The 25,492-nt window shown below is 37.4% G+C and overlaps 8 protein-coding genes across 15 annotated transcripts; 5 read left to right on the top strand and 3 right to left on the bottom strand.

Annotated features, from left to right (window-relative positions):
- Positions 1–89: 89 nt before the first annotated feature.
- LOC135163183 (MAD2L1-binding protein-like) lies at positions 90–1,794 on the top strand. 2 transcript variants are annotated; one of them, XM_064122443.1, is made up of 3 exons: positions 90–265; positions 346–889; positions 1,200–1,794. In XM_064122443.1, the coding sequence occupies exons 2-3, from the start codon at positions 471–473 to the stop codon at positions 1,537–1,539; spliced, it is 759 nt and encodes a 252-aa protein (XP_063978513.1). In that variant the 5' UTR covers positions 90–265; positions 346–470; the 3' UTR covers positions 1,540–1,794. The 2 variants fall into 2 exon arrangements, with proteins under 2 accessions (XP_063978513.1, XP_063978512.1); XM_064122442.1 differs by having other exon boundaries at positions 447–889.
- Positions 1,795–2,370: 576 nt separating this feature from the next.
- On the top strand, positions 2,371–3,098 carry LOC135163188 (uncharacterized protein). Its single transcript, XM_064122449.1, has 3 exons — positions 2,371–2,617; positions 2,688–2,756; positions 2,904–3,098. The coding sequence occupies exons 1-3, from the start codon at positions 2,513–2,515 to the stop codon at positions 3,000–3,002; spliced, it is 273 nt and encodes a 90-aa protein (XP_063978519.1). The 5' UTR covers positions 2,371–2,512; the 3' UTR covers positions 3,003–3,098.
- Positions 3,099–3,464: 366 nt separating this feature from the next.
- On the bottom strand, positions 3,465–10,076 carry LOC135163160 (uncharacterized protein DDB_G0283357-like). 2 transcript variants are annotated; one of them, XM_064122403.1, is made up of 5 exons: positions 9,899–10,075; positions 9,708–9,761; positions 9,203–9,472; positions 8,002–8,773; positions 3,465–7,807 (listed from the first exon to the last, which is right to left on the bottom strand). In XM_064122403.1, exons 1-5 carry the CDS (start codon positions 9,992–9,994, stop codon positions 7,575–7,577), a joined length of 1,425 nt encoding a protein of 474 aa, XP_063978473.1. In that variant the 5' UTR covers positions 9,995–10,075; the 3' UTR covers positions 3,465–7,574. The 2 variants fall into 2 exon arrangements, with proteins under 2 accessions (XP_063978473.1, XP_063978474.1); XM_064122404.1 differs by lacking the exon at positions 9,708–9,761 and having other exon boundaries at positions 9,899–10,076.
- Positions 10,077–10,105: 29 nt separating this feature from the next.
- LOC135163186 (large ribosomal subunit protein bL27m) lies at positions 10,106–11,169 on the top strand. Its single transcript, XM_064122447.1, has 3 exons — positions 10,106–10,312; positions 10,443–10,609; positions 10,882–11,169. Exons 1-3 carry the CDS (start codon positions 10,231–10,233, stop codon positions 11,083–11,085), a joined length of 453 nt encoding a protein of 150 aa, XP_063978517.1. The 5' UTR covers positions 10,106–10,230; the 3' UTR covers positions 11,086–11,169.
- Positions 11,133–13,463, bottom strand: Tsen34 (tRNA splicing endonuclease subunit 34). Of its 3 annotated transcripts, XM_064122435.1 has the most exons (7): positions 13,219–13,354; positions 13,019–13,141; positions 12,752–12,886; positions 12,269–12,540; positions 11,976–12,186; positions 11,620–11,781; positions 11,133–11,473 (listed from the first exon to the last, which is right to left on the bottom strand). In XM_064122435.1, the coding sequence occupies exons 3-7, from the start codon at positions 12,843–12,845 to the stop codon at positions 11,271–11,273; spliced, it is 942 nt and encodes a 313-aa protein (XP_063978505.1). In that variant the 5' UTR covers positions 12,846–12,886; positions 13,019–13,141; positions 13,219–13,354; the 3' UTR covers positions 11,133–11,270. The 3 variants fall into 3 exon arrangements, with proteins under 3 accessions (XP_063978505.1, XP_063978506.1, XP_063978504.1); XM_064122436.1 differs by lacking the exon at positions 13,019–13,141 and having other exon boundaries at positions 13,323–13,463; XM_064122434.1 differs by lacking the exon at positions 13,019–13,141 and having other exon boundaries at positions 13,219–13,359.
- LOC135163149 (uncharacterized) lies at positions 12,824–22,606 on the top strand. 2 transcript variants are annotated; one of them, XM_064122378.1, is made up of 7 exons: positions 12,824–12,980; positions 13,927–14,390; positions 14,807–14,996; positions 15,263–15,432; positions 16,251–16,510; positions 16,863–17,094; positions 17,464–22,606. In XM_064122378.1, exons 2-7 carry the CDS (start codon positions 14,049–14,051, stop codon positions 20,149–20,151), a joined length of 3,882 nt encoding a protein of 1,293 aa, XP_063978448.1. In that variant the 5' UTR covers positions 12,824–12,980; positions 13,927–14,048; the 3' UTR covers positions 20,152–22,606. The 2 variants fall into 2 exon arrangements, with proteins under 2 accessions (XP_063978448.1, XP_063978447.1); XM_064122377.1 differs by lacking the exon at positions 12,824–12,980 and adding an exon at positions 13,479–13,644.
- LOC135163187 (protein transport protein Sec61 subunit beta) lies at positions 21,632–23,263 on the bottom strand. Its single transcript, XM_064122448.1, has 3 exons — positions 23,122–23,263; positions 22,412–22,611; positions 21,632–22,014 (listed from the first exon to the last, which is right to left on the bottom strand). Exons 1-3 carry the CDS (start codon positions 23,122–23,124, stop codon positions 21,927–21,929), a joined length of 291 nt encoding a protein of 96 aa, XP_063978518.1. The 5' UTR covers positions 23,125–23,263; the 3' UTR covers positions 21,632–21,926.
- On the top strand, positions 23,249–25,274 carry Hspbap1 (HSPB1 associated protein 1). 3 transcript variants are annotated; one of them, XM_064122423.1, is made up of 4 exons: positions 23,249–23,375; positions 23,834–24,111; positions 24,330–24,711; positions 24,927–25,274. In XM_064122423.1, the coding sequence occupies exons 2-4, from the start codon at positions 23,870–23,872 to the stop codon at positions 25,257–25,259; spliced, it is 957 nt and encodes a 318-aa protein (XP_063978493.1). In that variant the 5' UTR covers positions 23,249–23,375; positions 23,834–23,869; the 3' UTR covers positions 25,260–25,274. The 3 variants fall into 3 exon arrangements, with proteins under 3 accessions (XP_063978493.1, XP_063978491.1, XP_063978492.1); XM_064122421.1 differs by lacking the exon at positions 23,249–23,375 and adding an exon at positions 23,382–23,725; XM_064122422.1 differs by lacking the exon at positions 23,249–23,375 and adding an exon at positions 23,587–23,725 and having other exon boundaries at positions 23,793–24,111.
- The last annotated feature ends 218 nt before the right edge of the window (positions 25,275–25,492 follow it).

A 25,492-nucleotide genomic window follows, 5' to 3' on the forward strand; every position in this document is an offset into this window, starting at 1 on the left:
CGTTTCACAGTATTGTTTGTAGCGTGAGGGGGAGGGGGTTGGCGTGGACAAGTGGCTCCACCAACCGAAAACAATTCTCAATTCTTTTATTACCCCGAAAAGTTATACCTGCTGGCACAATCACTTTTTAATTACTTCAAAATTTTCAGTAAATTGACCAATATTCAGCAAAATTGTAATCCTCAATAAATACTCATCGGAGGAGCGATTGGTCATGAATTATCAGTTAAGCCCATGATTTTTTTGGGGGAATTCCCTGGGAAACGTGAGTATAGGTTCAACTCCAATAATAAAATAGTTAATAACAATTAAGGAATGAAATAACCCTTGCATTCTCCTGAAAAGCCACTACTAACCTGTGATGCTTCTCCAATTACCCCATAAAGTCCAATGGAAACAAGAGTTTTTGCTGGAGGAAAATTGAACAATTTTTCTTTATTCAAAAGGATAAGTGGATAAATCCAGTGAAAATGTTTGGGAGAGCAAAGAGCAAGGAAGTTCCGATTCACGTGGAGCTCGAGGAACGATTGACCAGTGATTCGTGTGCGAAAATCATCACCGAGTTGATGAAATACATTCTGTACCAGAAACAACAAATTCCATTCTCCTGTGACTCACTGGTGCAACTCCAGACGAGATTCAAACCAAATGACAGAAATTATGGCTTTACGAGGAACCTCTTCAGTGCCCTGGAGAATATCTCAGGAGAGTTGACTGAGCAGCTGCATCTTGCAGGCTGCGATGTGAAAGAGGTCGTAATTATCATTGGGGCGACAACAATATCTCCCAAGTTTTTGGTTAGGGTGCAAATCCCAGGGAATATCTTGAGTAGTCAAAGGCACATGGAGTATCAGCACTCGTATAGGAAACCCCTGTTAACTTTAATGAGGTATTTTACAGAGGATTAATTAATTATTTTATTCATTCATTAACTCATTGAATTAAGTAAATGACTAGACAAATAAATGAGTAAATTTGATCAAAAATTGTTTTTAGAGTATCTAAAGAGAAATTTTGTTGTAAAAAATGGCCACAGCTTATGCTCATGAATGAGGAAGATTTATTATTTATATTCATAAATAGAAAAACCATTAAATAATAATTGTTATGGACTATATATCTTTCTGATATTTAAAAACCATATTTTTATGCATAAACAAAGGTCATTGGGTCTGATTAAATTCCATATTTTTTTCCAGGACTGTAATCGATTGTCAAGAGTTTCAGGAAGCCATGACAGTCCCCCTGGGTCCCACGAACACTTTCGTGCTCCTTCAGAAGAGTGACTCGAATTCAAAATCCGATTTTTTCCTCCCCAAGCCCCAGTACGCCCCCAACTCCCAGACCTTAAGTTTTAGCATTAAACTTCATCACAAGGAGATCATTGCGGACTGTCAGTGCTCTAGCCTCGTCAAGCCTTACTTTGACAATCCCAAAGACCGGCCACAAGATATATCTGACGATAAACAGGAGATTGTTGCACCCTACCTGTGGTATCAGTCCAGAGAAATCGTCAAGGGATTCAAGTACCAGAGATAACACTGAATGATCATTGGAGTTTATGACTGTCCTGATAATTGCAATCTCACGTGATACATTTGTTACATAGAATTTTCCAAGTATTGAAATATGTTAATGTTATCGGAGAACTAAGACTTTTCTTTATTTTAAGAAATAGCGATTGAAGTTGATTTAACATATTATTTTTTTGACGAGCTGATTGATGCGTCTGCTTTATGGATAGTGTGGATGTTGAAGGAAGTAGAAATAATAAAATCTTTTCATGAGAAATCATTCATTTTGTCTAATGCTCGGAATTTTTTCAATTTTATCGTAAAAGCCCTCATGGGTTCACGGAAATTCAACTTAATAGAATAATTCAGGGGTTATTTTCATGATTATTTGTATCACTAATGTGCCATTAGTGGCATGTGTCACTGCCAAACTTACGCTGGATTTTCTGAATTATTTCCTCAAAAATCAATGAGAAATTAACCAAACACTTTGCTCAGTATAAAGCTGCACAAACCTAAGTACAAGCGATAGAATTAGGTCATTATGCTAAAAGCAATCACCGGCTATCTACAATGCCTATTTACATACTAATGTAACAGTTTATGCAAAACTATTTTATATTCAATTTTTCACAAATTCATTCGGTTCACCAAAAAGGACAGGTAAATGTTGGTTAGCTTCATTATTCCCACAATTTTTTAAATAATTTCTGAACTTATGATTAGAGGTCAAAAACCTCACCGTTAATTCGTCATTTATATCAGAAAAGAAATTTTACTGACATTTGAAAATCCCTCGAGTTAGCCCGACAATGGCGCGGCCAATCAGCGGGGGATATCCCTCTCCAGTCGGTCCAGTCAGGAGAGGAGTGCACTGCACACCGGCGTGGCAGGGCAGCGTGCTCTTCTATTGTGTTTTTCGGTGAATTTTTGAGAACTCGATGAAATAAAAATTCAATCAATTGACACACCACCCTAGAAAACAAATAAAGAAAGTAATGGATTCGATTCAAGCTGGTGCATTGTCCGGTGCTGACAGAGAAGAGTTTATGCAAGAAGTCAAACAGCAAATTGCTGTCGCCAATGCTCAGGAGTTACTCACGGTAAGGACGATTGTTGCATAATTTTTTTTTCGAAGAGGATTAACCTAGAATTCTTGGCTCATGATCGTAGAAAATCACCGAAAAGTGCTTCAAAAAGTGTGTCACCAAACCCGGAACATCCCTGGATAGCTCAGAACAGGTGGGTGATTACTTTAACCTCAAATGTTAACAGTTATGGAGGCGATTTAAATGTTTAAACGATGACGTTACTTTTCTCGTTTGTTTTTATGGAGATCATGAATTAAGATAATTGAAATGGACATTTTCGAGGATTTATTAATTTCAGAAATGTGTTGCCATGTGTATGGACCGATATATGGATGCATTTAACGTCGTCTCGAGAGCATACAGCCAAAGATTACAGAGGGAACGCAATCGAATGTAAATAGACAGAATTATTGCCTAACAATTGTACTGGAGTTAAGAAGGGACTGTTGTTTACTATGGAGATTGAATAAAAAATGTTGAGTTGTAAAAACAATGAATCTACCACTGCCAGATTCTGTTAACTGCCAGATTGATGCAATTTATTGTTTACTTTCACCATTACGAGCCGAATGATTCGGCAGACATAAAAATAGTGACGTAAATAATTTTTCAATCTATTTTTATTTTCATTTGGGTCTTTAATTTATTCATGTTTAGCATATGTGAATAAAGATTGACAATAAATTCCGCTCATTGAATGCAATTCATAGTTCTTCACACACCCTTAGTTTTTATTTGTTTTATTCAGACAGTTCATAACAAAACGCACAAAGGGAACAATAACCTTGGAATATTTATGCACTTTTGAATTAGTTATCAATACATAGTGGAATTTATATTGAAAAATTGGACAGTTGAATTTATTTGTAAATACACTGTTTTATTTCAGCTGTTGAAATTACAATCATTACAATGAGCTTTACAATTATACTCGTAGGAACAGCATCGTTAATTCTACCAATTGTTTGCACACAAATTCATTCACAAATTCGTTTAATATTTTTTCTAGCGTTCACCCTTTAAAAAGAAAATGAAAAATTCCTGAAATCGTCCTCAATGGCCAGATAAACTGAAATCAATGGAGTGCTATTCAATAGACGATTCATTTGCTCCATTCTTAAATATTTTGATTCTATAATTTTTTATATTAACACAAAAACAACCACCAAATTGACTGAGATGAAATAGAAAAAAAAAGGAAAGTCTATGTACATGAAAACATTCTTAAAAGTGCAATTTCCAATTCTTAAATATACTTATATCAATTAAATTTAAATGAACGATGCAAACTGTTAAAATCGAATGCCAAAATTCATCTCGAATCGTGAAAATTTACACTTTTGTTTTATTCATAATGTGGACAATTAACGGTGAATTGAATTAAACAATTCCACTTGAGTTACTTAATCGCAGTTTTCACGTTGTCTTTATGATTAAATATTTCAGAATCTAATAGGCTAAAAGGCACAATATAGCTACCAATAATTCAACGTGGTTACAGTATGATCATCCCAGAGGAATTTAATCCGTCGTATTATGAAAAATATCGCCAACAGTGATTTAATACTTGAAAAAAAAAAAAGAAATTCGTGTAGAAATATTTTTCACGAGCGCGTCAGTGGTCATTATCAACATTGAACAGAAATCCAGTAAAATTATCATCGTAAGTACAACAATTATTTATCAGCAATTAAGTGTCTAAAAAATCTAGGAAGTAAAATTTTAAATATCATAATAAATTACGCAGAGAAGCTCAAGCAGCCTAAACAGCCCAATTTCCAAATGACGACGATTTTTGTTTATTTAATATCAATCTACAGAAAAAAATTAATCGCATGAGACTAATAATTGATAATCATTAATTATGACTCGTAATTAATGATAATTAATTATTATTAAGAACACTAAATTTCTATACACGATTCAGATGATTCACAAGTAAAATCACGAGTAAAATTTTCGTTTTAATATTTGAGGAATATTCTCATTAGCAGATAGTCCTTATACTGCGAAGAAATGAGCGACGAATGGTACCAAGGAGAAAACTGAAAGCCAATCGTGCCACCGAGTGACAAAAATGTTATATAATATATATTTAAGATACTTTTACTAGAGCAAAAAGGAGGTTTCAGATTAGATATTGTATTTGTTGCGGAATATTAAATAAAAAATAGAAATCATCTGGAAATTGATCTGTCGACTCTAGTTTCAGCTTGAAAATCACTTCATCAGAAAATTAAGTAATTACTTTCTAACGAAGCTATTTTCAATCGTCCTATTCAATATTTTGACACTTCAGAAGCAAAAGAAAATCTTAAGCTATTAATTTTACTTAGAAACTATCCTAAAAAATACAATCATTTCGACAGACGTTTAGTCACGTCTATGAACGAAGTGGAGGGTAAAATCGTATTGGAATGTACTGCCTTAATGCCTAGAAAAAATATACACACATACATACATGTGGGAATGTGGAAATGCAGTCCTGAATATGTTCCTTGTTTATTGTTTTTTTTTCTATTTTTTTCTCTCAATTATATTCCGTTTTCTGTAAAAATAAATGACTGATTGTTTTGCTATTTTATGGTACGGCGATAACGAAATGTAACCACGCTGATTGGCCAGGAACACACCTGTTCTTTCACTCAGTTTTAGTTTAATCAGTGATTATTTGTACATCAGCAGTGAAGGGATGAAGATCTTAATTGTTCTAAAAAAATTCCATTATATTGGCTCATGTACAACAAAGGGGTTATGCTTCCCGTCAATTCATCTACGCAATTCAGAGAAAATTTCATTTTGTTTCTTAAAAATATCTAGGGTGCAGTTGTACTCTCAATAGTTCAATCATTGTTACTAACAATCGCGAGACATAACCTCTAAAACTGATGAGCTTTCACCACTTCACTGCCGAATTATTTTTCAGGAAATAAATTGGCATTTATCGAAGCTCATTCATTGTTTCTCCAAAACTGTTCAGCGGGTTTTTCAAATAAAAAATTGCAGCCTTGTATGAGACAATTGAATTTCACATTCGAAGCTTGAACGTTGCCCTTAACACTGACCAACGAAGTAATTCGTCATTCTCTCATTAAATTACTCGTTTTTTTGATTATATTTTCCAAGTGGAATGAGGAAATTTATGGAAGTAACTTCTGAGGAGGAGTAAATATGACTCAGAACTTTATTTCAAATGGGAAATTTACCGAGCTCTTCGGTGAGCCCTAAACGTGTGACAGAAACCAAGAAATAGCGATTTGATTTTTGTTTTAAAAAAATTCCCCATTCCACTTTATTTCGTAATTCATCATTCGATTGTACTAGTTTCATTAATTAATTACTCTTAATATTGGATTGCCCAAAAACTCAATAATCCACAGTTAGCATGAACCCTTATTATTTTTGTTCACTCATCAATTGTTAATTGTTTCAAGAAAAATAGATAAGCACTTAACTCAACTCTCATAGACAATTTTCATTAAACCTTCAAATACTTAGCACCATTCAAGAAAAAAATAACCACTAGATTTATTATTTTTTTGTTCATTCAAAAACATTTTCGTCATTATTTCTAGGCAATCCATTTTCGTTAGACGGATAATTTACTGGTGTCCTTGAACACCATAGCAGTTAACTTTTATTCATCTCAATGATGGAGTGACAGAACGTAATTTTCAAGTACAATTTGATTTGACTTCTCATGTGTGCGGTTATCTCAATAGCAAGTGGTTTACCGGAAAATGTGATAAGGCATTAATTGTAGATCATCAAATTTCCTACAAAAAAGCTTAGGAGACATTTTCTCGTAAAACCCCTGGTTTTTGAGTAAAACTCAACATTCAACAAGAAAAATATTTAGAAATGGACTAGTTCTGTTTTGTTCTGTTACGTTTCACCACTTCATCACCGATTTATTTACTTTTTATTTAAGAAATGAGGTAATACATATAACAGTCGTAGGATAATATGCATTATGGTGGAAATGGTAATAAGTTAACAAAAAAAATGCATTTGTCGACATTTTTGAGTCTGAAATTCCGTTTTTATAACTCTTATCATAAAAATAATAATAATCGCCTTTAAATTAAACAATCAATACAATAATAGTACTATACAGTAATACTAGACGCAATTCTAGAAGAAATGCAGAAAGGATCCCCCAGCGTTCGATATTTTTTCTTGAATTCTAAAGTAACTTGATAAAACGCAACTTCAAATCCGAATTTTAAAAAATTCGGATATATTCGAGACAATGAACTGTTCCGGTCGTTAAATCACTTCACTCCTGAATTATTCTCTTAAATATTTATTTCGTGGCTTTCGGAAAAAATAGTTTTATTGTTTTTATATAGTATCTGTTTCTTAATACCTAGAAGTCGTGTACAAAAATATTTCGACAGGTTTTTCAATCTCCGGAGTCACATTTTTTTTTTATACTGTACAAATATTTTGAGGGGAAATTATCCACTGGGAAATTAAATAGTCGGGGCATACCCTTCTGCATTTATCCTATGCGCAGATAAATTATTAACGATTATTGAGCCACATCTGGCAGTGTCGTATCTCCAGTATTTCAGTTGTTTATTTTTGATTGAAATGCAAAAATTATTCTCTCATTAATACGAATTTTGTGTTTTTCTTGGAATTACTGAAAAGAAATTTAATTTCCCATTCGATTCATTGATTTTTTTGACTGATGATGCAACTTTGATATCGAATAATTTCCATAAATTGACCAGTTAGTTGAAAAATAGTTCCCAATAGTCGCGCATTTCATGGGCTTTCCTCCTGAATAAATTTATAAAAATGAGAAACCAAAACATGCAATCAGTTATGTCCGAGAAAAATCCAAAATTCGTAATATTTTATCTTAGGGAGCATCATGGCAAGACAACTCGACAAAAAAAATTGACAAGGACTAAAATAGTCCACCTGCGACATGGCTCATGAATGCATGAAGATAATTACTTCAAATGACAATAGGATCACTCACGCACGAGACATTGGCGCTGAGTACCTCTTCGTCGATCTCCTCGCTGATCTCCTCACTCCTCGCACTGATGCTCTTCTCCTCCTTTTGATTCTGAATCTCCGGGGACTCATTGGCTTTTCTCTCACTCTCTTTAGCTGGGCTCGCTTCGTTCGCACTCCCTGACGCCGAGGAGACGAAATCCTCTTCGTAATTGTCTACATTCTCGCCAGCTAACAACATAGATCACCATAAAGATTGTAAATTTCTGTTTCTTCTTTTAATTAATTCTACTCACTTCCTAATGATCAAAAATATCAATGAAATTAATTAATTATTTTGGATAAATAACAGAGAATAAAATGAATTCTATGGATTTATCGGCAAAAAATTGAAAATTTAAAAAAAAAAATCAGAAATTACTCACCTAGTCCCATATCCATAATTTTCTTCAAATCATTGATATTCGTCTTTTTCCCATTCAGTGGTGGCAAATCACCAAAGATTGAATTTCCCCTCGCTCCAATCGCCGGCAAATCGCCCAGCAAAGACCCCTTGTTCCCTGCAGGGTTCCCCACTTTCTCCCTCTTACCATCGGCAATGATTTCGTCGAAGAAAACACTCTTACTAAAATTATTTTCACCATCGATTTTTCGTCTGTTTTGAGCATTATTCGTATTCTGTAATTCAACATCCTTTCTCGCTTTTGATTTACTAATTTCTTCGTTACGTACACCTCCACTATCTTCTATTGTATCATCAAACTTAATAAAATGTTCACTGTCATTCAGTGAATTTGACGTTGATTTCGTGTCGTTTATTGAAGAGGGGTTAGTATTTTCATTACTCTCAGCATCGTCGTGATTATTGTTACCCGTTTTGTCGTTTATTTTCGTTAAACTCGTGCTATCCCTCGATTCATTACGCAATTCACAGCTCGACGTTTCTGTCATTGCATTAGTGGACGTTTTATCGATATTTTTATCAGAATTGTTGACTTTTTTGTCGGTTATTGTCACGTTTATTGGCATGTCCTGGCTCATATCTGAGACACTCTCTCCTTTGTCTGATGAGTCGTTGTCGTTTGAGAATGACACTGAGTCTTTGTGAATGATTTTTGGTGCTGTTACCTCGAATGTTGCGTTGTTTAGGGTTGTTGTCTCACTTGTTTTATTCAGTCTGCTATCGTTTGAGTCATTCTGAAAATGAATTCCAGCTTCCAGTTCATTTTTTTCCGTTCTTTATCAATTTGAAATTAATATTGCTTAAACTTCATGAGATTCTGAATATGCATAATAGTGTGACGATTTAAAACTAACAATTGTTTTGGTGGATAGTTCATTGCTTTTAAACAAGAATTCCGTAGTGACGTGCTAAACCGAGATAAGTGACTTTTGACTGCCGACTATTTTTTGAATAACTCAAAATCTAAAGAAAAGAGCAAAATTTTTCCAACTTTTTTTTGAGGAAGGGCGTGGGTACTGCAACAAATGTCATTACACAAATTACTCAATATCTCTTAGATTTGGAAATGTCGGTCAAAAACGCAACTACCACTTCATAAGAGAATTGACGACAAATTCCAAATAGAAAACATAAATGTTAAGGATGACAACGCCGTAAAGTACCTTATCAGAATTACTGAAGGCACCATTGATGCTGGTCTTAAGCAGCTCCCCGAGCAATGGTTCCGTCGTGCTGATCCCTAGCTTCTCACACAATTTATTCCTCCCAACATAATTGTACTCCTTTCCCATGTAAGTCTCTGGATCGTAAACTGAAATCGTATAATCCAGTCCGAAGTATTCTAAAAACTCTCTAACTAACGAAAATAGTAGTTTTCCTTCCGAATTTGACAGGTACTGTTTGACTGTTTTGTTGAGAAGTGGCTCAGGATTCTGAAATTATCAAAAACAGCTGGTGACTTGGAGCATATCATGTCCCATACTCATATGAAGTTCAACACTGAGAATAATTGTAAATAATCAATTAAAAAACTACTGCTGCATCTGCAGGAGAAAGAAAAAATAGTAATCAGCGAATCCCAAGTTCTAGAAAATTATTATCTAGTAATTTATTGTTATCCTCTTTCTACAGGACTCGCGAATGGTTCTAATGATATTCATATCTTACCGCAACAGACTCCTGCTCCTCAAGCGCCAGGAAGACACTGGCCCTCAATTCCGCCTGAAAAATTATCATAAGACTCATCAAAAATCCCCTGGAACCCAATGTAACGATCGAATGCTGGGTTGAGAGCTCAAATGTGCCTGTTCATAACCTCAAACTGAAAAACAATTTTTTAATGGATCTGGGGTACTTACTCGCACTTTAGCGAGGACTCCGTTGTTCTCCAATGTTTGCACAACCAAATCCCTCAATTCTGTGTCCTCCTCCATTGATATGTTGCCGTCTATCATTTTAAAAAACAAAAAAACCGCCTCGAATGGTGCAAACGATGTAAATATTTTGGCTGCCTCAGGCCGCCTTTGTAATTAGCTGAAAGATTGCCGTATGGTTTTTCGAAGCTTTTCATGAGAATGAGACCTAGAGTTAAGGTTCTCCGAAGATCCAAAATATTTTCATGTTTTCTTCGGGGAAAAATTGATTTTTCAAGGATTTCTCAAAAGCTTCGGTGAACCATTTCGAGGAGAAGATGTCGATAACTTCACAGTTGCTGGCTTCAGGTGTCAGCGGTGTTAAATCATGTCTTTTGAAGGCTTCGACCGAACAAATTGGTGAGGTTCTGTTTTGTTAGGTTATTTATTTAAGGATGAGTGGAGCATACAGGACAGATGATGTAGGGACTAGAAATTCACATGCATATCATGTCATAAATTAATAAAACCTATTGTTTCACTGTGGCAGTCACCGTGAGGAATGCGGCGAAAAAGGCAGGAACCTCGACAAAAAATCGAGGGGGTAATTGCAGACGACCTAAGCATAGAGGGTGGAAAGTGCAGGATGGACATTATGTCCAAGCTGGAACTCTGTTAGCAACCCAGTTGACTACCAGATTTCATCCCGGTCTTCACGTGAGTTCTCCTTTCGTTTCAAATTTTTAATCTAATTTCTTCAGTAAAGAAAAAATAGAAAGTGAAAATAAAAGTATCTGATCATAAATTTTAGGTAACTTAGTTTGGATTCCCTAGAATTGTTTATCAGGCGATAGCTTATTCTCTATTTTAAAACATTGTGTACCTTTCTACGTTCGCGATCTCGTTCGCTTAGCATAGAGTTGGACTTAGGCTTTCATTAAAATATGATAAAATATTTAATTAAAATCGTATGTATCGCTTGTGAATAGGTGGGTTTCGGAAAAAATGCAACATTATTCGCCATTGAATCTGGACGAGTAGTTGTAACGTGTGAGAAAGTCGACCTCAACTGGGATCACACGTGGATTCAGAGGTGCTACAGTGGTCGTGAGGGCCAATCCTTCTATAAAAAACACTTTAACGTCATCCCAGAGAAGCAACACGATCGTTTCAAGCTTGTTGACGCCATTTAATCCGTGATAATTATGATAATCCACTATCAACTATTAAATTTGTAATTAGGATCTAAATACAATTGAAGTCATCAAAATTCCAAATTTTTTCTCGCTTCATATTTCCACCACACAATTTATACAGTATACATTATCAAATCAATCAGTCAACATATATCGTGAATAAATTTTGGGATTTGTTTAAATTAAAATGGATTAGCAACTGCGTTCTCCCAGAAGAACGATTGGTATTCAATATTCTCCTCGTCTTCGGATAAATAAGCGAGAACACAGGTCTTCCTGACAGTAGTGGAGAGACGACAATGCCCGGTCAAATCAAGAATGGCTATTTCTTCGTCCCTTTTCCTGCAGTGAACAACGAATTGCGAGTGAAACAACAGGGGATCGCCTGAAAATTTATCGTCTATTCAGTTATGGCTTAAAATATTTGAATTGAAACAGTAAAACCCAAGACAATTTTCTCGACTATATTAGTTATTGACAAAATATTCTCAAAACTATTGTAAATTTTTTCATAATTTTTTTTATCTGTACCTGCATATACGAGAAAGTCTCCACCGAATTTTTCACCACCAGTTACGTACAGTCCCTTGGACCACAGATCTGTGAATACTCTACACCTGAATTTATCCTCTGGGGTCAGGGGATATTTCCATTCAGATGGGGGGATTTCTTCAGGTGCTGACCAGGGATAGGCTAAATACAAAAAATGTTGAATTTCAAATTGTTGTGAAAATGAAAAACCAGAACAATAAATGCCATACATTGTGACTGAAATCAGCATAATCAGAACTCGAATGGGAGTTTGACTAGATTTCACATGATTTGATTTTAATAATTTTTTAATCAATGTTTCTTTTCAATTCATGAACACTTAATTAGTTCCTCACCTGTGTGTGTCTGAACAATCTGTTCTGACGGCGCCAAATCTTTTATTTTCCCCACCTCCTGAGCGAATAGTTCGTCTCTATTCATATCAATTTTTTTAATTGCCTCAGATGTGTCTTTATCCAAAGCTTTTTTCATTTTCTTCTTTGATGTGTCCAGTCCATACAACTTCCTCCTCTTGCCTTCGATGATTTTGTCCATTTGGAGTTCAATCTGTATTGGAAATGAAAACGTCAAAGTAATTCAATTGATTGGGAATGATTAGAAAAATTAACAGAAAAATTGATTGAACTACCATTTTGATTCGCTCCTTCTTGAGGCACTCGTTCTGCTCCCGGAATAGTTTTTCTCGATACTCCTGCCACTTGCTCACCACGGCTTCATTGGGCTCTTGCTGTATGCAGGAATAAGTCACCAGTCGGGCGATTTTCTTCTCCAAGAGGAGATTAGCTTCTTCTGGGAGAAGGAGAACAGGCAAACCCAGGAGGACTTCCTGTCTGGGGACTTTGGAGAGACAACCCACTAAGTTTCCGATTATTCGATAATTCTGTCTGAGGGTTAGCCAATCTAAACAAGCAAAATATCTCTATTAATTAATTTTCATTAAATCCAAGATTTCAAAAGGCTTTCTCCGGAAAAAAATCATTAAAAAATTAATCTCTGGGAGAACAACTTGTTTTTTGTACAAAGTCAATATTCAATTATTGTTGAGTGTGTAAATGAGAAAATAAATTTTGATTTTATGTGAATGTTGAATTGAATTATTGTAGTTTATTACCCTCAGCGCTCCAGACGTAAATCTTTCCTTTCGATAACACGAGATCGATCACTCGGTCGACCTCTTGATTGTTGGATTCAACTCGCAAATCCATTGATGGTGTTCACAGTTTATCAACAGTATCAAACAAGAAATCTTGAAAAAATTAAGTATAAGACATTGATTTTGGGAATGTGTATTTCTGGAAAAAATCTTGAAAAATATTTTCCCAAAGCTCTTCATTAGTAAGGTAACCTCAAGTTCAAAAATACTTAGTTAAATCATTACATTTAATTCGTCCCCAAACAGTGAAACAAAACATTTCTCAAGTCATTGGTATTTCGAGACGGAATGATTCAATTCTCATATAAATCAGGTCTCATTGTTAGTTCAGTTCGATCTAATAAATCTCTTGCAAGTAAAAAAATATTATTCGGTTTCATTATGCCACCCTCAAATTATTCGTAGTGAAAAATAAGTAATGTTACCTTTTCCTCCCTTAACTCACAATACTCCCGAAAAAAATGGGCAAATTTTTGCTCAGGTGCCACAGGCCTTCAAACCATTTTCCAACACTCGAAAGAATACAAACCACATGTGACTCGTGGCCCTCAAGCAATGCACTTCAGCGGTCGTTGACCAAACGCCAAGAAATCGAACAATCTGATAGAAAAATCATAAATCCAGTCTCGAAATACGGTTTACAAGCCATTAAAACCTATCAATGGACACTTGCTAGTCCATTGGGTTATGGGACATCAATGAGGTTCGCACCATTACGTCACGTGTGTGTTGGTCTAACTTTGTCGCGTCGTTCTTGTGCGCACAGCAGTTGTCGCCTTTCAAAATGTTTAATTGATCAAAGATATTAATAATTCATCGGTAAATTCGATCCAGCAAAATGTCTATCATCGGTACGTAGGATTTTTCAATAAATTTGCGTTTTTGTTTAGTCTGAGCATTGGGGAGACGATATTTTGTGTCACATAACCTCAAAGGCCTTTCAACAATTAGGAATTTGGGGAGGTGAAGAGTGATTTTTTTGGAGGATGCTAGGAGCGAGAGTGTGGGTGCAGCTAATAGTCTCGTAGAATGAATGCAGACCTTTGTGACCACAAAAATTTCGAGGCCTTTCCTCTTGAAGAGAATCCGTATGGTATCTTCTATTCAAATTATCGATGTTTTGTCCTCCGCAGATGATTCAGAGGCTATTTCCTTCGAAGTAGAGGACTTCCAGGTGTTGGACGAGTGTGAGGGGGAAGACGAGACTCCTCAAAGCGATGAAATCCCTCTGAAATCATACGGGAACGCCTCAAACATGGAGACTGTGGACAGCGAAGAGATAGACTTCACAGCTGATCTTAATCTGGACCAGCTGAATGATCAAGACGTCATAGAACATCTGAACGAGATTGAGAACATTGTCCTAGACCCCAAGAGCTTTGGTCTCGATACGAGTGAGGAGTATAAATCCAAAGATAATGACGAAAAACCCGCTGATAGTGCTGATGATTGCCCTGATATCATTCTCCTTGAGCCCGACAAATCTGATGATCCTGCCCTTAGCGAAGGAGGCGATGACGAGGGAAAAGATGAGAAAAGTATGAAAAAGAAGGAGGAGGTGGTGATCAATCCAGAGTACGAGTGGTACGAGAAAAAAGTGAGTAAAATTTATGACTAATCTGGGGAGAATGGTTCAAATTCAGTCAGTACTGTGATCAATTTTTACGGATTATCTCCGTGTCTGAGGGAGATAATATTTTTGCAAGGACCTGTTTTGTGCGGCAAATTGACGATTGGATGGTTGTTACGATAGACATTTCGACGTGTTCTTAGAAATTTCACTTCACTTTCTCCACGAACGTAACCTCAAAATTTGTTTTTTTTTTTTGCAAATGACAACCAATAGATTTATACAGTTTTTCCTTTGAAAATAAATTATAAATAAATATTTGTCATTAATTTTATAGCATAGTTTCGGAAAATGTAAGACAATTTGAATGCACTCTAGTTTTTTTTAGCTAATCCATCCTTTTGTCAAAAACGTTTTTATCAATGTTTAAATTTGTCTGAAAGCTCGCCATGAAGGTCGAAACCGTGAAGGACAGGCTAGCAAAGCTCGCTAGAGTCCTCGAGCACTCCTATCCGTGCTACAAAGGCTATCTCCAACAGCAAGCGAAAAAAAATTCAACAGCTGTATGTAAACTAGATCCTCCTCGTCGATGTCCCCTGGATAGGCCCCACACCAATCGTTGGAAATTCATATGTGAGTCAATAGCATCCCATTTTATCTACTAACACTCCAGTAAGTCTCCACTGTATAACAAATTATCTAATTTACCACGATACCGAGGTACAAGAGCGTTTTAATCAACAAAAAATGGTTCAAAAAAATACGAATGACGAGTGAATTTTCTTGAAGCATCAGAATAATCTTTATTTACGTTAAATAATTGAATTGCGAGCGATTGAATTGATTGGCGCCAAATGTGAATTATCGAATTATTATAAACTATAATCCCGAATGTTTAGGCACTAGAAAGCCTCTCGAGGAAACAGGCGATACTAAGGAGGAGTGCAAGGATGACAATACTGTTACCAAGATTGTTAAAACAGTATGGCGATTGGCAGCATCTGGTGATTCGATTTCCAATGCCAATGCATTGCAAACCAATCCACCATTTGTTATGCATGCTGTTAAGGTACAATTTCATTTTATAAATTATAAATGAAAAATAATTTCACAGCAATGCAGAACAATGAGAATTTCATAAATAAATTGAGGGGACAGATGGGACAGAGAGTGAAAAAAACTGACAATATTAATGGAGGATGGACATAATTAAATGGAAATGGACATGATTTGATTGGACGTATGAATTGAAATTCAGAAGATGAGAAAGTCATTTCAATTTATTCAGCAATTAATTGATCTGCCAAAAACTTGAATGTTTTTTGAGCGGAAGGAGTCAGTTGTTGTCGGCGACATTATTGAATGATAATGACAACGACGTTTTGGAAATGAAATCATTTTTAGTACTTGGAGTACTAATTCTAGTCGCTTGCTAGTGATGGAGAACGACTGTTGTCTTCAGGAGAGGATGTGCGCAGCTGATAAACAATATTGCTGGATTATATGATTTCGAATCTATAAATTTTTTCATGGATTTCCATCTGTCCCTCAACGATCACTTCATCTTATCAGTGAATGATGAATATCATTGATGAAATTCGAAAATCAGGTTGAACAAAAGCGATAAACGACACTTTTAGGAATTTTACTTACTCCTCTGGAGGAATAAATCGACAGTAAATTAATGAATCAGTTTATAAATCGCGGAAAATCGTTGGGAAATCAGCATTGCGAAATTAATTTCAATCCTGTAGATTCCTCTATCGATTTATTTGTTACATTTTTTTATATTTATTGAATTTTTAAGTGCAGTTTTATGAAAAATGAAAAGAGTGCAGTTAATGGTTGGTGTGAGATCATTAGGTATAATTACGATTGTCCATGCAGATATTTGAAGACTTCATCAACACCGAGACAACAAATGAAGATGATAAAAAAACAACGGGAGATGAGAATAAAGAAAGTTTAGATGGAAAAGAGACGTGGCTGTGGCTGCTTGTACGTAGCAATAGCAATGATGAACTCATGCTCTTTGCTACGGGTAAAGAGATATCTCAAAGTAGGATGGAGGAGCTTAAAAGAATTTTCGAGAATGGCGAGGGGCGGGAGTGCAAAGTTAAATCACTGTACTGCAAGACTACCTCCAAGTAAGTAACTTATAAATTTTTTTGGGGGTTTTTGGGGTTTTAGTGAAGTTGAAACAACTTTGGTTGAATATGTTTTTATTTGTCAGACATTTTTCTTGACACTTAGAGATTTTAAAAGAACATTTTCCATTAGAGTTTTCAACAAATGGGTTTAATTTTTTTTATCTAGACTCATTCTTCTGTAAGATTTTCACTGAGTTTCAGTGACTTGGTTTTTGAGAAATTGAAAAAAATCACGATTTCAAAAATATTTTTCGTTGAAATTCCTTTCCTAAATTAATTTTGACTTCACTGAAAAAAATTTATTCACATTCTTCATGTGGACTTTTGACTGATGAAGTATTTTTTCTAGAGTCGATAATTCAGTCGCCACTCAGACAATCTTCCTCTCCGGTGCTGAGGCACTCGACGAGAAAGTCGGTGATTTGAAGATTCAGTTGGCACCGAAAACAAATTTTTGGTCCAATACTACTGGGGCTGAAGAGTTGGGAAAAGCAGTGAGAGATCTTTTGGATCCGTCAGCGGACACAACTGTTATCGACATTGGATGTGGATTGGGCCTCATATGCCTTATGCTAGCTTCGGTAGTTAATTGCTTGTAATTCTCCTAGTGTGAAGTGGTAAAATTCAGAATGGTGATTCGCTGCAATGTTCCTCGAATTCTCTAGATTTTACCACTTCAAAGTGAAAGCTGGGTGACACTACTATTTTCGTTACTTTCTAAATACTCATAACGTACTGATATTTCTGAATCGGAACACATGACACATGAGTGAGATCGTATTTGATTTTTTTTCTCTTTTTGAAGAAAAATTGAAATTATTTCAATTGTATTTTTCATTTCATTCGATTCAAAGTTTGAAAATCAAAAATTAAAGTTAAAAAATTCAGTGTTGTCCTCAGCTTTGATCCGGGCACTCCTCAGAACCCAGACTAATGCTCTCCCTTTGCAGAAATGTGGAAAAGTCATCGGTATGGATTCTCAATCAGAAGTAGAAGAGGCGGAGATGACCTGTGACTTGAACAAGATAAAAAACGCAACTTTCATAATCGGTGATGCTCCGGACTCCATGTCGAAGCTCCTGAAGGCAGTGGACAATCGAAAAGCTTACGCAGTCATAAACACCAACACATCAGCAGCCCGTAAAATCGATGTGATATGGGGCTTGCGCAAGATTCCCACCCTTCGTCGAGTGGTGATGGTGACAACTCTCGCTAAGCCATCAATACGTTCAATTTTGGAGCTGATAAATCCTTCGGTACCGGTACTGGGACGTCCTTTTGTTCCCATGAAAGCAATTGTGGTCGATACATTTCCAGCTGGTCAGCACTTTGAGGTGGCAATACTGATGGAGCGTCGGCCTGCGTCGTCGTTGATCCATGTGAAGCCCCTCAACGCGAATTCAATGCTTGAAAAAGCGAATAGATCATTCACAAAGGGTGATAACAGCCGTACCAATCAGAACTCGCCAGGCGAAAAGCCAGTATCAACGCCAAAAGCTGGCAGTTCACAGTCGGTAAAACGATTTCCACCACGTCGTACTCAGCCTGACAAGACCCTCGTCAAGAATCCCTTCCACGACAAACTCTCCCCCAAGGTCTCAGCCAGGCCCTCACACTCGAAGAATCCCCCTCCCCCGATTCCTCGTGCATCGCGTCCCCCGAAACCGATCCTGAAGAAACCCCTCAAGAGGAGTCACAATGACTGTGAGAACTTCAAGATTTCGGTGCCAGCCAAGCAACCACGCACCTCTATGACTGACCCCAATGACCTCAGATCCCGTCTGAATCATCATCGTTCAGAGCCAGATCTGGCGCAGCAGGTGAGGGACCAGCAGAAAATTTTGGAGGCTGCGAAAACTAAGCTCGCATCGAGCTCTGATCCAACGACAGCTCGTCAACTGCAGGAAATTCTCAATTTGGCACTTGAGCAAACGAGTAATATGCAGAATCAACTGCCAAGATCGGTGTGGGACAGGATAGCCCCTCCAGAGGCTTCGGCATCTCCCAATCATTCTCACAATGATATGCCATTGAAGGGGAGTTTTGTAGAGGGCAGAGGAGGACAGGACATTGTCATCACGACACCAAATGCTAAATTCAATGACTCAGGATTGAGAAAATTTGATAATCTAGCACCGGCGAATCCCAATCAGCTGATGCCCAGTGGCTACACTGCTATGAGGGACAGGAAAAGTGGTGGTGGAGAGAGGGAGGGAAGGGAGAAGCTCTATAATAGGTCTGGTGAAAAATGGGGGACTGGTGGGAGGGGTAGACCCTCCAGAAGGTCGGATCGGTTTTCACCGAGACGTGGGAGCTCACCTAGAAGAGGAGCCAGTCCTCGTAGGGGCCTCAGTCCACCCAGGAGGGTCTTGAGTCCAAGGAGGGGATCGAGCCCCGCTCGGAAGACTTATTCGTCATTAGAGAGGAGGAGGAGTCCACAGAGACCTCATATGTCACCGCTGAGGAGATCCTCACCGCGGAGGCCGATGAGCCCCTCAAGAAGATTTATGTCCCCCTCCAGACGGCAGCTGACTCCTAGACGGGATTTCGATGGCCAGAGGAAATCGATGGCCATGGACCAGACGGAGATCATGAGGAGACAGCTGTCACCGAGGAGGGGACTTTCACCCCCCCAGAGGGGATTGTCACCTCCTCGGAGGCAACCATCACCCGCTAGGAGACAACTGGCAACGACCATCACACCGATGTTTGGGGATAAGTGGGATATACCAACTAGGGGAGCTGTGGAGCAACAGAGCAACTGGCAGAGGCAAAATGAGAGACAGGGGAATGCTGGTTGGAGTTTTCAGTCGGGCAATGATGGCGTCAGATCGGGACAATTAGATAGGGGTTCTCTTGATCGGGGAGTTCTCGAGAGGGGCCCACTAGACAGAGGGCTTCTAGATAGAGATTTTATGAATAGGGGGATGATCGATAGGAGTCATATGGACAGAGGAAGTCTAGAGAGAGGGGTTTTAGAAAGGAGAGCCCTAGAACGGGGCCCCATGGACAGAGGAATTTTAGACAGGCGGCCCATCGAGAGGAGATCTCGAGATAGGGGACTTCTAGAGAGAGGTACTCCAAGTAAGGGACCCCTAGAGAGAGGCGTTCTAGATAGGAGACCCTTGGAGAGGAGTCCTCTAGCCAAAGGACCTCAGGAAAGAGGAGTTCTAGATAGGGGACTCATGGAAAGGGTGCCTCTCGACAGGGAGCTCCTTGAAAGGAATATGATATCCGGTCCTTCAGCCAGAGCTGACAACAACTGGAACACCAAACCGAGTTTGAATGAAAATAGGTGGAGTGGAGAGGGAGGCCCTCCTAATAATAGTCTCTGGGATAATAGGGGAAATGAGAGCTTCCCCAGTGGTGGAGGCGGGAAGATGTGGGAGGGAGGCAAGGAGGATTGGAATGATCTCCCCGAGGATGCTAGGGATCCCTGGGACGATGGGGGGAATAAAGATAGGTGGCAGGGGCCAGGGAATACCCCAATATGGAGTATGCAGGGAACAACCGGGAGCGGACAAAAGTGGAATCAGGGGCAGGGGAGTCAGGGAGGACAATCTTGGACACAGAAATCTAATTCGTTCTCTGGGGGATTCTCCGGAAGGAACCTCGGTGGTTTTAATGACGGTCGATAGGATGCTAGGTCCCGGAATGGGGAGAGGAATTCATGTTTTTTTTTGATAAGTTTGATGGAGTTTTGGAGATATTGAAGATATTCTAGTGAATAAATAGGACGATTGTCTTCTCGGATGAATCGTTTTTGATTTCTTGGACCTGTCGAGGGTGAGATCTCAACAAAAACTAATCCTTTAATTTCAAACCTCCTAGAGAGGTTGTACAGGGTTTTGGAAGAATGACAGAAAGACAATTATGTCTTCCTCCCTGCACCCATGTTTTTATAAATGATGGAAAAACTCGGCTGGCATAGGGGGCTAGGGGAATTTGAAGATTTTTTTCAATAAATCGATTTGTGGACAGTTTCTGCCAATTTAAAGACTTGAAACAACTTTCGACGAATCGACTAGTTTTAAAGTACTCATGAAGATAAATATCAGTGCAATTGTTCATTTTTGGAGGAAGTAATTGATCTAATTTCATACAATATCTGGAAAATTAATCCAGGGGTTTTCAATTAATGGAGTTCCAGGATCCGGAGAATTCCTCTGAGACTGTTGAAGATTAATTATAAAATCCTCTCCGACTCACCTATGAGAATGAACTCATCTGCTTTGTTATCAATACAATCTGTCGGGTAGACAGTAGTAGATGTTTTGATTTGGGTCTTGAATGTATATTTTTATTTCTCAGTTATTCTTTCGTTTTCATATGTAATTAATAAATGTTCGTTGAATATCCCACTGCATATCAACGATAATTTCCAGTTAAATATGATTATTCTTACATTGTTGTGAGTTTAGTGGCAATTTGGTGAAGTGTTATTGAATGGTTTTGGGAAGATTATTCCAGAGACATTTGGAGTCTAGAGTTCACAAATGTTTTGGCTTCTGGGGAAAATCTGAAACATTTCTTGCAATCTTCTTCAATGCTTCATTTCCGGGGAGTGCCCATCTTCAGAAGTCTTTTTGACAATTCTTCGTAAAAAAAACTATTATAATGATTGATTAATAAGGATTAATAAGTATGGCTTGATTTTATAAATTTTTATGATTTTTAAATTATTCGTGCATTTGCATTGTTGGTTTTGATTTGAAGCGAGAATTTTAAAAACAATGTTTTGAAAATAATTTCCCTGAATCGTCCCACTCTCTGATGACTGAATTTTTTTCATGAGTATCACAACACCAAAGTAATCAGCAACTACCAAACTCTTAACGACAATCAAGATAATAAAATGCCCAAAAAGTCAATGAATCGCTTGATTAGTTAAATCTTTATTTAGCGAGAAAATGTCAAACAATCTTCGAATCCCCACGAATATCCTGAGCAATGTGATAATTTTCTCGTCCACCAATCGACAACTGGGTAACATCGTAATGGCTATCCAACTCGTGAGCTTACTATTAAGTTCTCTTGATATTACTTCATTATATTCTTGAGGATGGTGGAGATACATGTACAGGTGTCATTGATCAATAAAGATTTTCCCACCAAAAATAACAGAATTATTGATTTATTATCAATTATGCAGTTCAAATGACATATCAAAATGTTGAGTTCTATGTTTTACAGTGTTTTTGTTGATTAAATTAATACAATTTAAATAAATCCGTAGATCTGCAATGGACACCACCAACTTCACTGATGAAACACATTTATGGAAATAAATGCAGGGATTTACTCCACTAACTGAGATATCGTGAATTTTTTTTTCATGCACTCGGTGCAGAATGGTGGAGATTAAACATCACATAGTCTTCAGTGTTTGTTTATTTTTTTGAGCTCTAGGTGTTTAGGATCTCGTGTATTTTCCCCAGATGTGGAGCATGAATACGGATGCGATGAAGAGGAGAGACATTACGAGGACTGGAACTGGTCCACTACAAATGACAAAAATGAATTTCTTCGTTAATTCAGCAATTAGGCATAAAATTATGTATTTGAAAAATTCCCTGGAGATTTCCATAAGATAAAAATTGGTGTTTTTGATATTTTAATATTCACATTTCTCATGATTTTACCGACGCTGGGTGATGAGACGATAGTATTTGCATGAAAAATCACGTAAAGTGAGTGACAATTATAGAAAAAATATTAAACTTGAATCAGATAACAATGAAGTGCACTACATTCTTATTTTCATATTAATTTTGGATTTTTAAAGTCGAATTCTCGTGACAATCATGAGAAAATGAGTTCTTTAGCTACAGAAAAGTCTTAACGTTTTTTGGAGAAAGGTTAAATTACTAATATAAATTTGCTAAAAATTATTCTTACACTTTAATTCCAGGGGAGTCGTCAGTGTAAAATCTCCACATGCCCCCGGAGCTGGTTCCAGTATTTCTATTCCTAGCGGATGTTGCAACTGTCGTTTTTCTCTGTCTGACAGTTCCAGAGCCACTGGTTCTGGGTGCAGCAACAGCACGACTTGGAGATTTTCCTCCAGAGCCTACTGAGGTTGCACTTGGAGCTGCCGGCTGTTGAAGGAAAACGATAAATTCATTTTACAATCTTGAATCGTCCCAATTCAACACAACGATTCTCTAATTGTATTAATTTTTTCTCCATCCTCTGATATCTCCACATATACTGACTTTATACTAAAATCTGACAATAACTTCTTCAATTCACAATCTCTAATTAATTGTCCCAATACTCATATATCTTTTACTTTATTACTTAATTCATTATCGACACACAGATTGAAAAAAAATCCAAAGAATTCATCAATTGTCAATATCTCCTGATTAAATGAATGGATTTGAGTGAATCTGCTCTCTTTTTGAAATCTGCAAAAATATCTTCAAAACGACTCAAAACTTTTCGGATTTCACTCTGCCAGTATCAATCAAAAACAGCAACCCCATTCACCCCTTGGACCAACCAAAAGTCCCAAAAATGTTTCAAGTTCGCCAATTCTACCCAAGTTTCCTCAATATCATCAAGAATTTAACCTCAACTCATCCCGACACGAGTCCTCAACTTACCATTTTAATTATCTATCAAAACTTTAATTAACGAGGACTGGAAAACTGCTGGCTTGTGAAGCACCTTGACACTTGACTATCCGACAAACTGACTGACTGACGGGCCTACGTGGATTTGCCGTTGTACGGGAGTTGAAATTCTCAATAAATGGAAGCTACGTGTTTACCGATGCGTACTGAATGGTTTGTGGTAGTGGTGCGACGTGTCGGGGGTCTATGTCCACGTGGTATGCTGCTTACACGTCAGCATCTGGGTGGGTTCACATGACCAGCATTTCTGGTCCAAATTTTTGCCGGTTGTTTTTGTCTCGAGTCACTCCAAAATTATTTGTTTACATTCTGTGAGAGTGATGGGGGTTATAATGAATGTTTTTCGGTATGTGTACATTTAAGCTGAGATTTCTCAACAATGGAGACGCAAAAGCCAGCACCTGAATTATTGAAACAAGTAATTTTGGACTTGCAAGAGCCCATAGTCTTCAAAAACATTATAAATAATGATTCACAAGAAAGCAGATGGAGTTCCCTGGGTCTAGAAAAATTGGGAAATGCCCTGGGGGACATGAAATTGAGTTTCAGGAGAGGAAAAAATTCTAGAACCGATGTAATTTATCAACTTACTTAATCAATGTGTTTTTTCTTGCTTAATGACGCATAGTTTTTTAATTTAGGACTCATTCTCACAGTATTGTCCATCATTTTGATGCTTCAGGAGCCCCAGTGGGATCTCCAATGTCCCTTGGAACACATGACAATCAGTGAATTCATCCAAAAAGCCGAAGACTCTGACAACTGGTACTACTTCGATTATAAATACATGTGCGAATGGTTCAGCGAGAAACCCGAAGTCTTATCAGCCGCCGATTGGAGGCCGTTTGGCTTCGATAAGACTGGAGAGGACTCAACCCTCTGGATTGGCAGCAAAGGGGCGCACACCAACTGTCATCAGGACTCTTATGGTTGTAATTTAGTCGCACAGATACATGGACAGTAATTATCATTGCTATTCTCTCTGAAAAAAAATTGATTTCACTCATGAATGGTCACATAAATCTATCCACCGAAAAACTAAACCAATGAGAAAAAATATATAAATACATAATTAAAAATGGATCCATTAATGATGAAAAAAGGTCAATTCATCATATAACAAATAGTTAGATAACCATAAATACCATTTCTTCAATGTTTATGCAATTGCATTCCAGTAAGCTGTGGCTTCTCTTCCCTCCGGATTCTGGAAAAATTCTACAGGAAACCCGAGTTCCTTACGAAGAGTCCACGATCTACAGTAGGTTGAACTTCTTCAGTCCCTCGGAATTAGACGAGGAGTCACTCAGGAAAATCGATAAAAATCCAATGAAAGTTATTTTGGAACCTGGTGAGGTCTTATTTGTCCCCAGAGGCTGGTGGCACTTCGTCGAGTCTTTGGACTTGAGCATTAGTGTCAATGTCTGGCTGCCACTGGCGTCAGACTCCGAGGCCAGGCTCAAAGAGGCTCTTGTGAAGCTCATTATGGAGAGAATCGGAAAACATGTTCCTGCTGTAAAGGATGAAGTAATTTACAACCTCGAAGATCTAGGGAAACTGGTAACTGTTGTTTGAGATCATTGAAATGGTTTTCTAGATTTTGTCAAAGAGTCAAATAATTGAGAAATCAGTCGTTGATTAATAAAAAAGGAAATTTTAGGTTTACATAGTTTTGCCTTAATTGTGAACGATTTCATTATTGATAAAATGTCCTGTTAATTCTTCATCTTCTATTCCTTGTTAGTTGTATTATCGATAATCAATTATCATTTCAGATTGAAATATGTGTGCGGGACTGTGCAGAAGCGAAGCATAAAGAGTCTGAAGAGGTGATTCAGAAAAAAATGAGGAGAACCCCATGGACTGCTGAAGAATTGTCCCGAGAATACGAAAATTTTGTGGAAGCAGTAAAATATTTGAGTGATGAGGAGCTCAGGGTGTTCCTGAGTCATCAACGGGATCGATTTCCAGAAGAAAAAAACTGTAAAAATGATTCGCCTCAAGACTACAGTACTCCAGAGTTAAATGCTTTGAAAAATGTTGCTGATACGCTTTGTCATTCAGATGTTATTAACAAAGTTGTTGAAATGTTACTAAATAAAAAATGAATAGTTTAGTGTCAATTTTTATTTTCAATTTCCTGGTGAACCCAAGAACTACCGAAATCGTCACCATTGTGGACTTTCCTTAAACGGTTCAGGTTTGGGCTGATCAACTCCAAAAATGTTCACCGGTAAAATAAAAAGGGATTCCATACCCAACTACCGAGTTCACTTCTACCATTTTTTAAAAACTTTTTGACAGAACAATCGAATGCTTTCTTGATTTCTTGATTAGGGCA

Source organism: Diachasmimorpha longicaudata, chromosome 5 (assembly GCF_034640455.1).
Source record: "Diachasmimorpha longicaudata isolate KC_UGA_2023 chromosome 5, iyDiaLong2, whole genome shotgun sequence".
Lineage (NCBI taxonomy): Eukaryota > Metazoa > Arthropoda > Insecta > Hymenoptera > Braconidae > Diachasmimorpha > Diachasmimorpha longicaudata.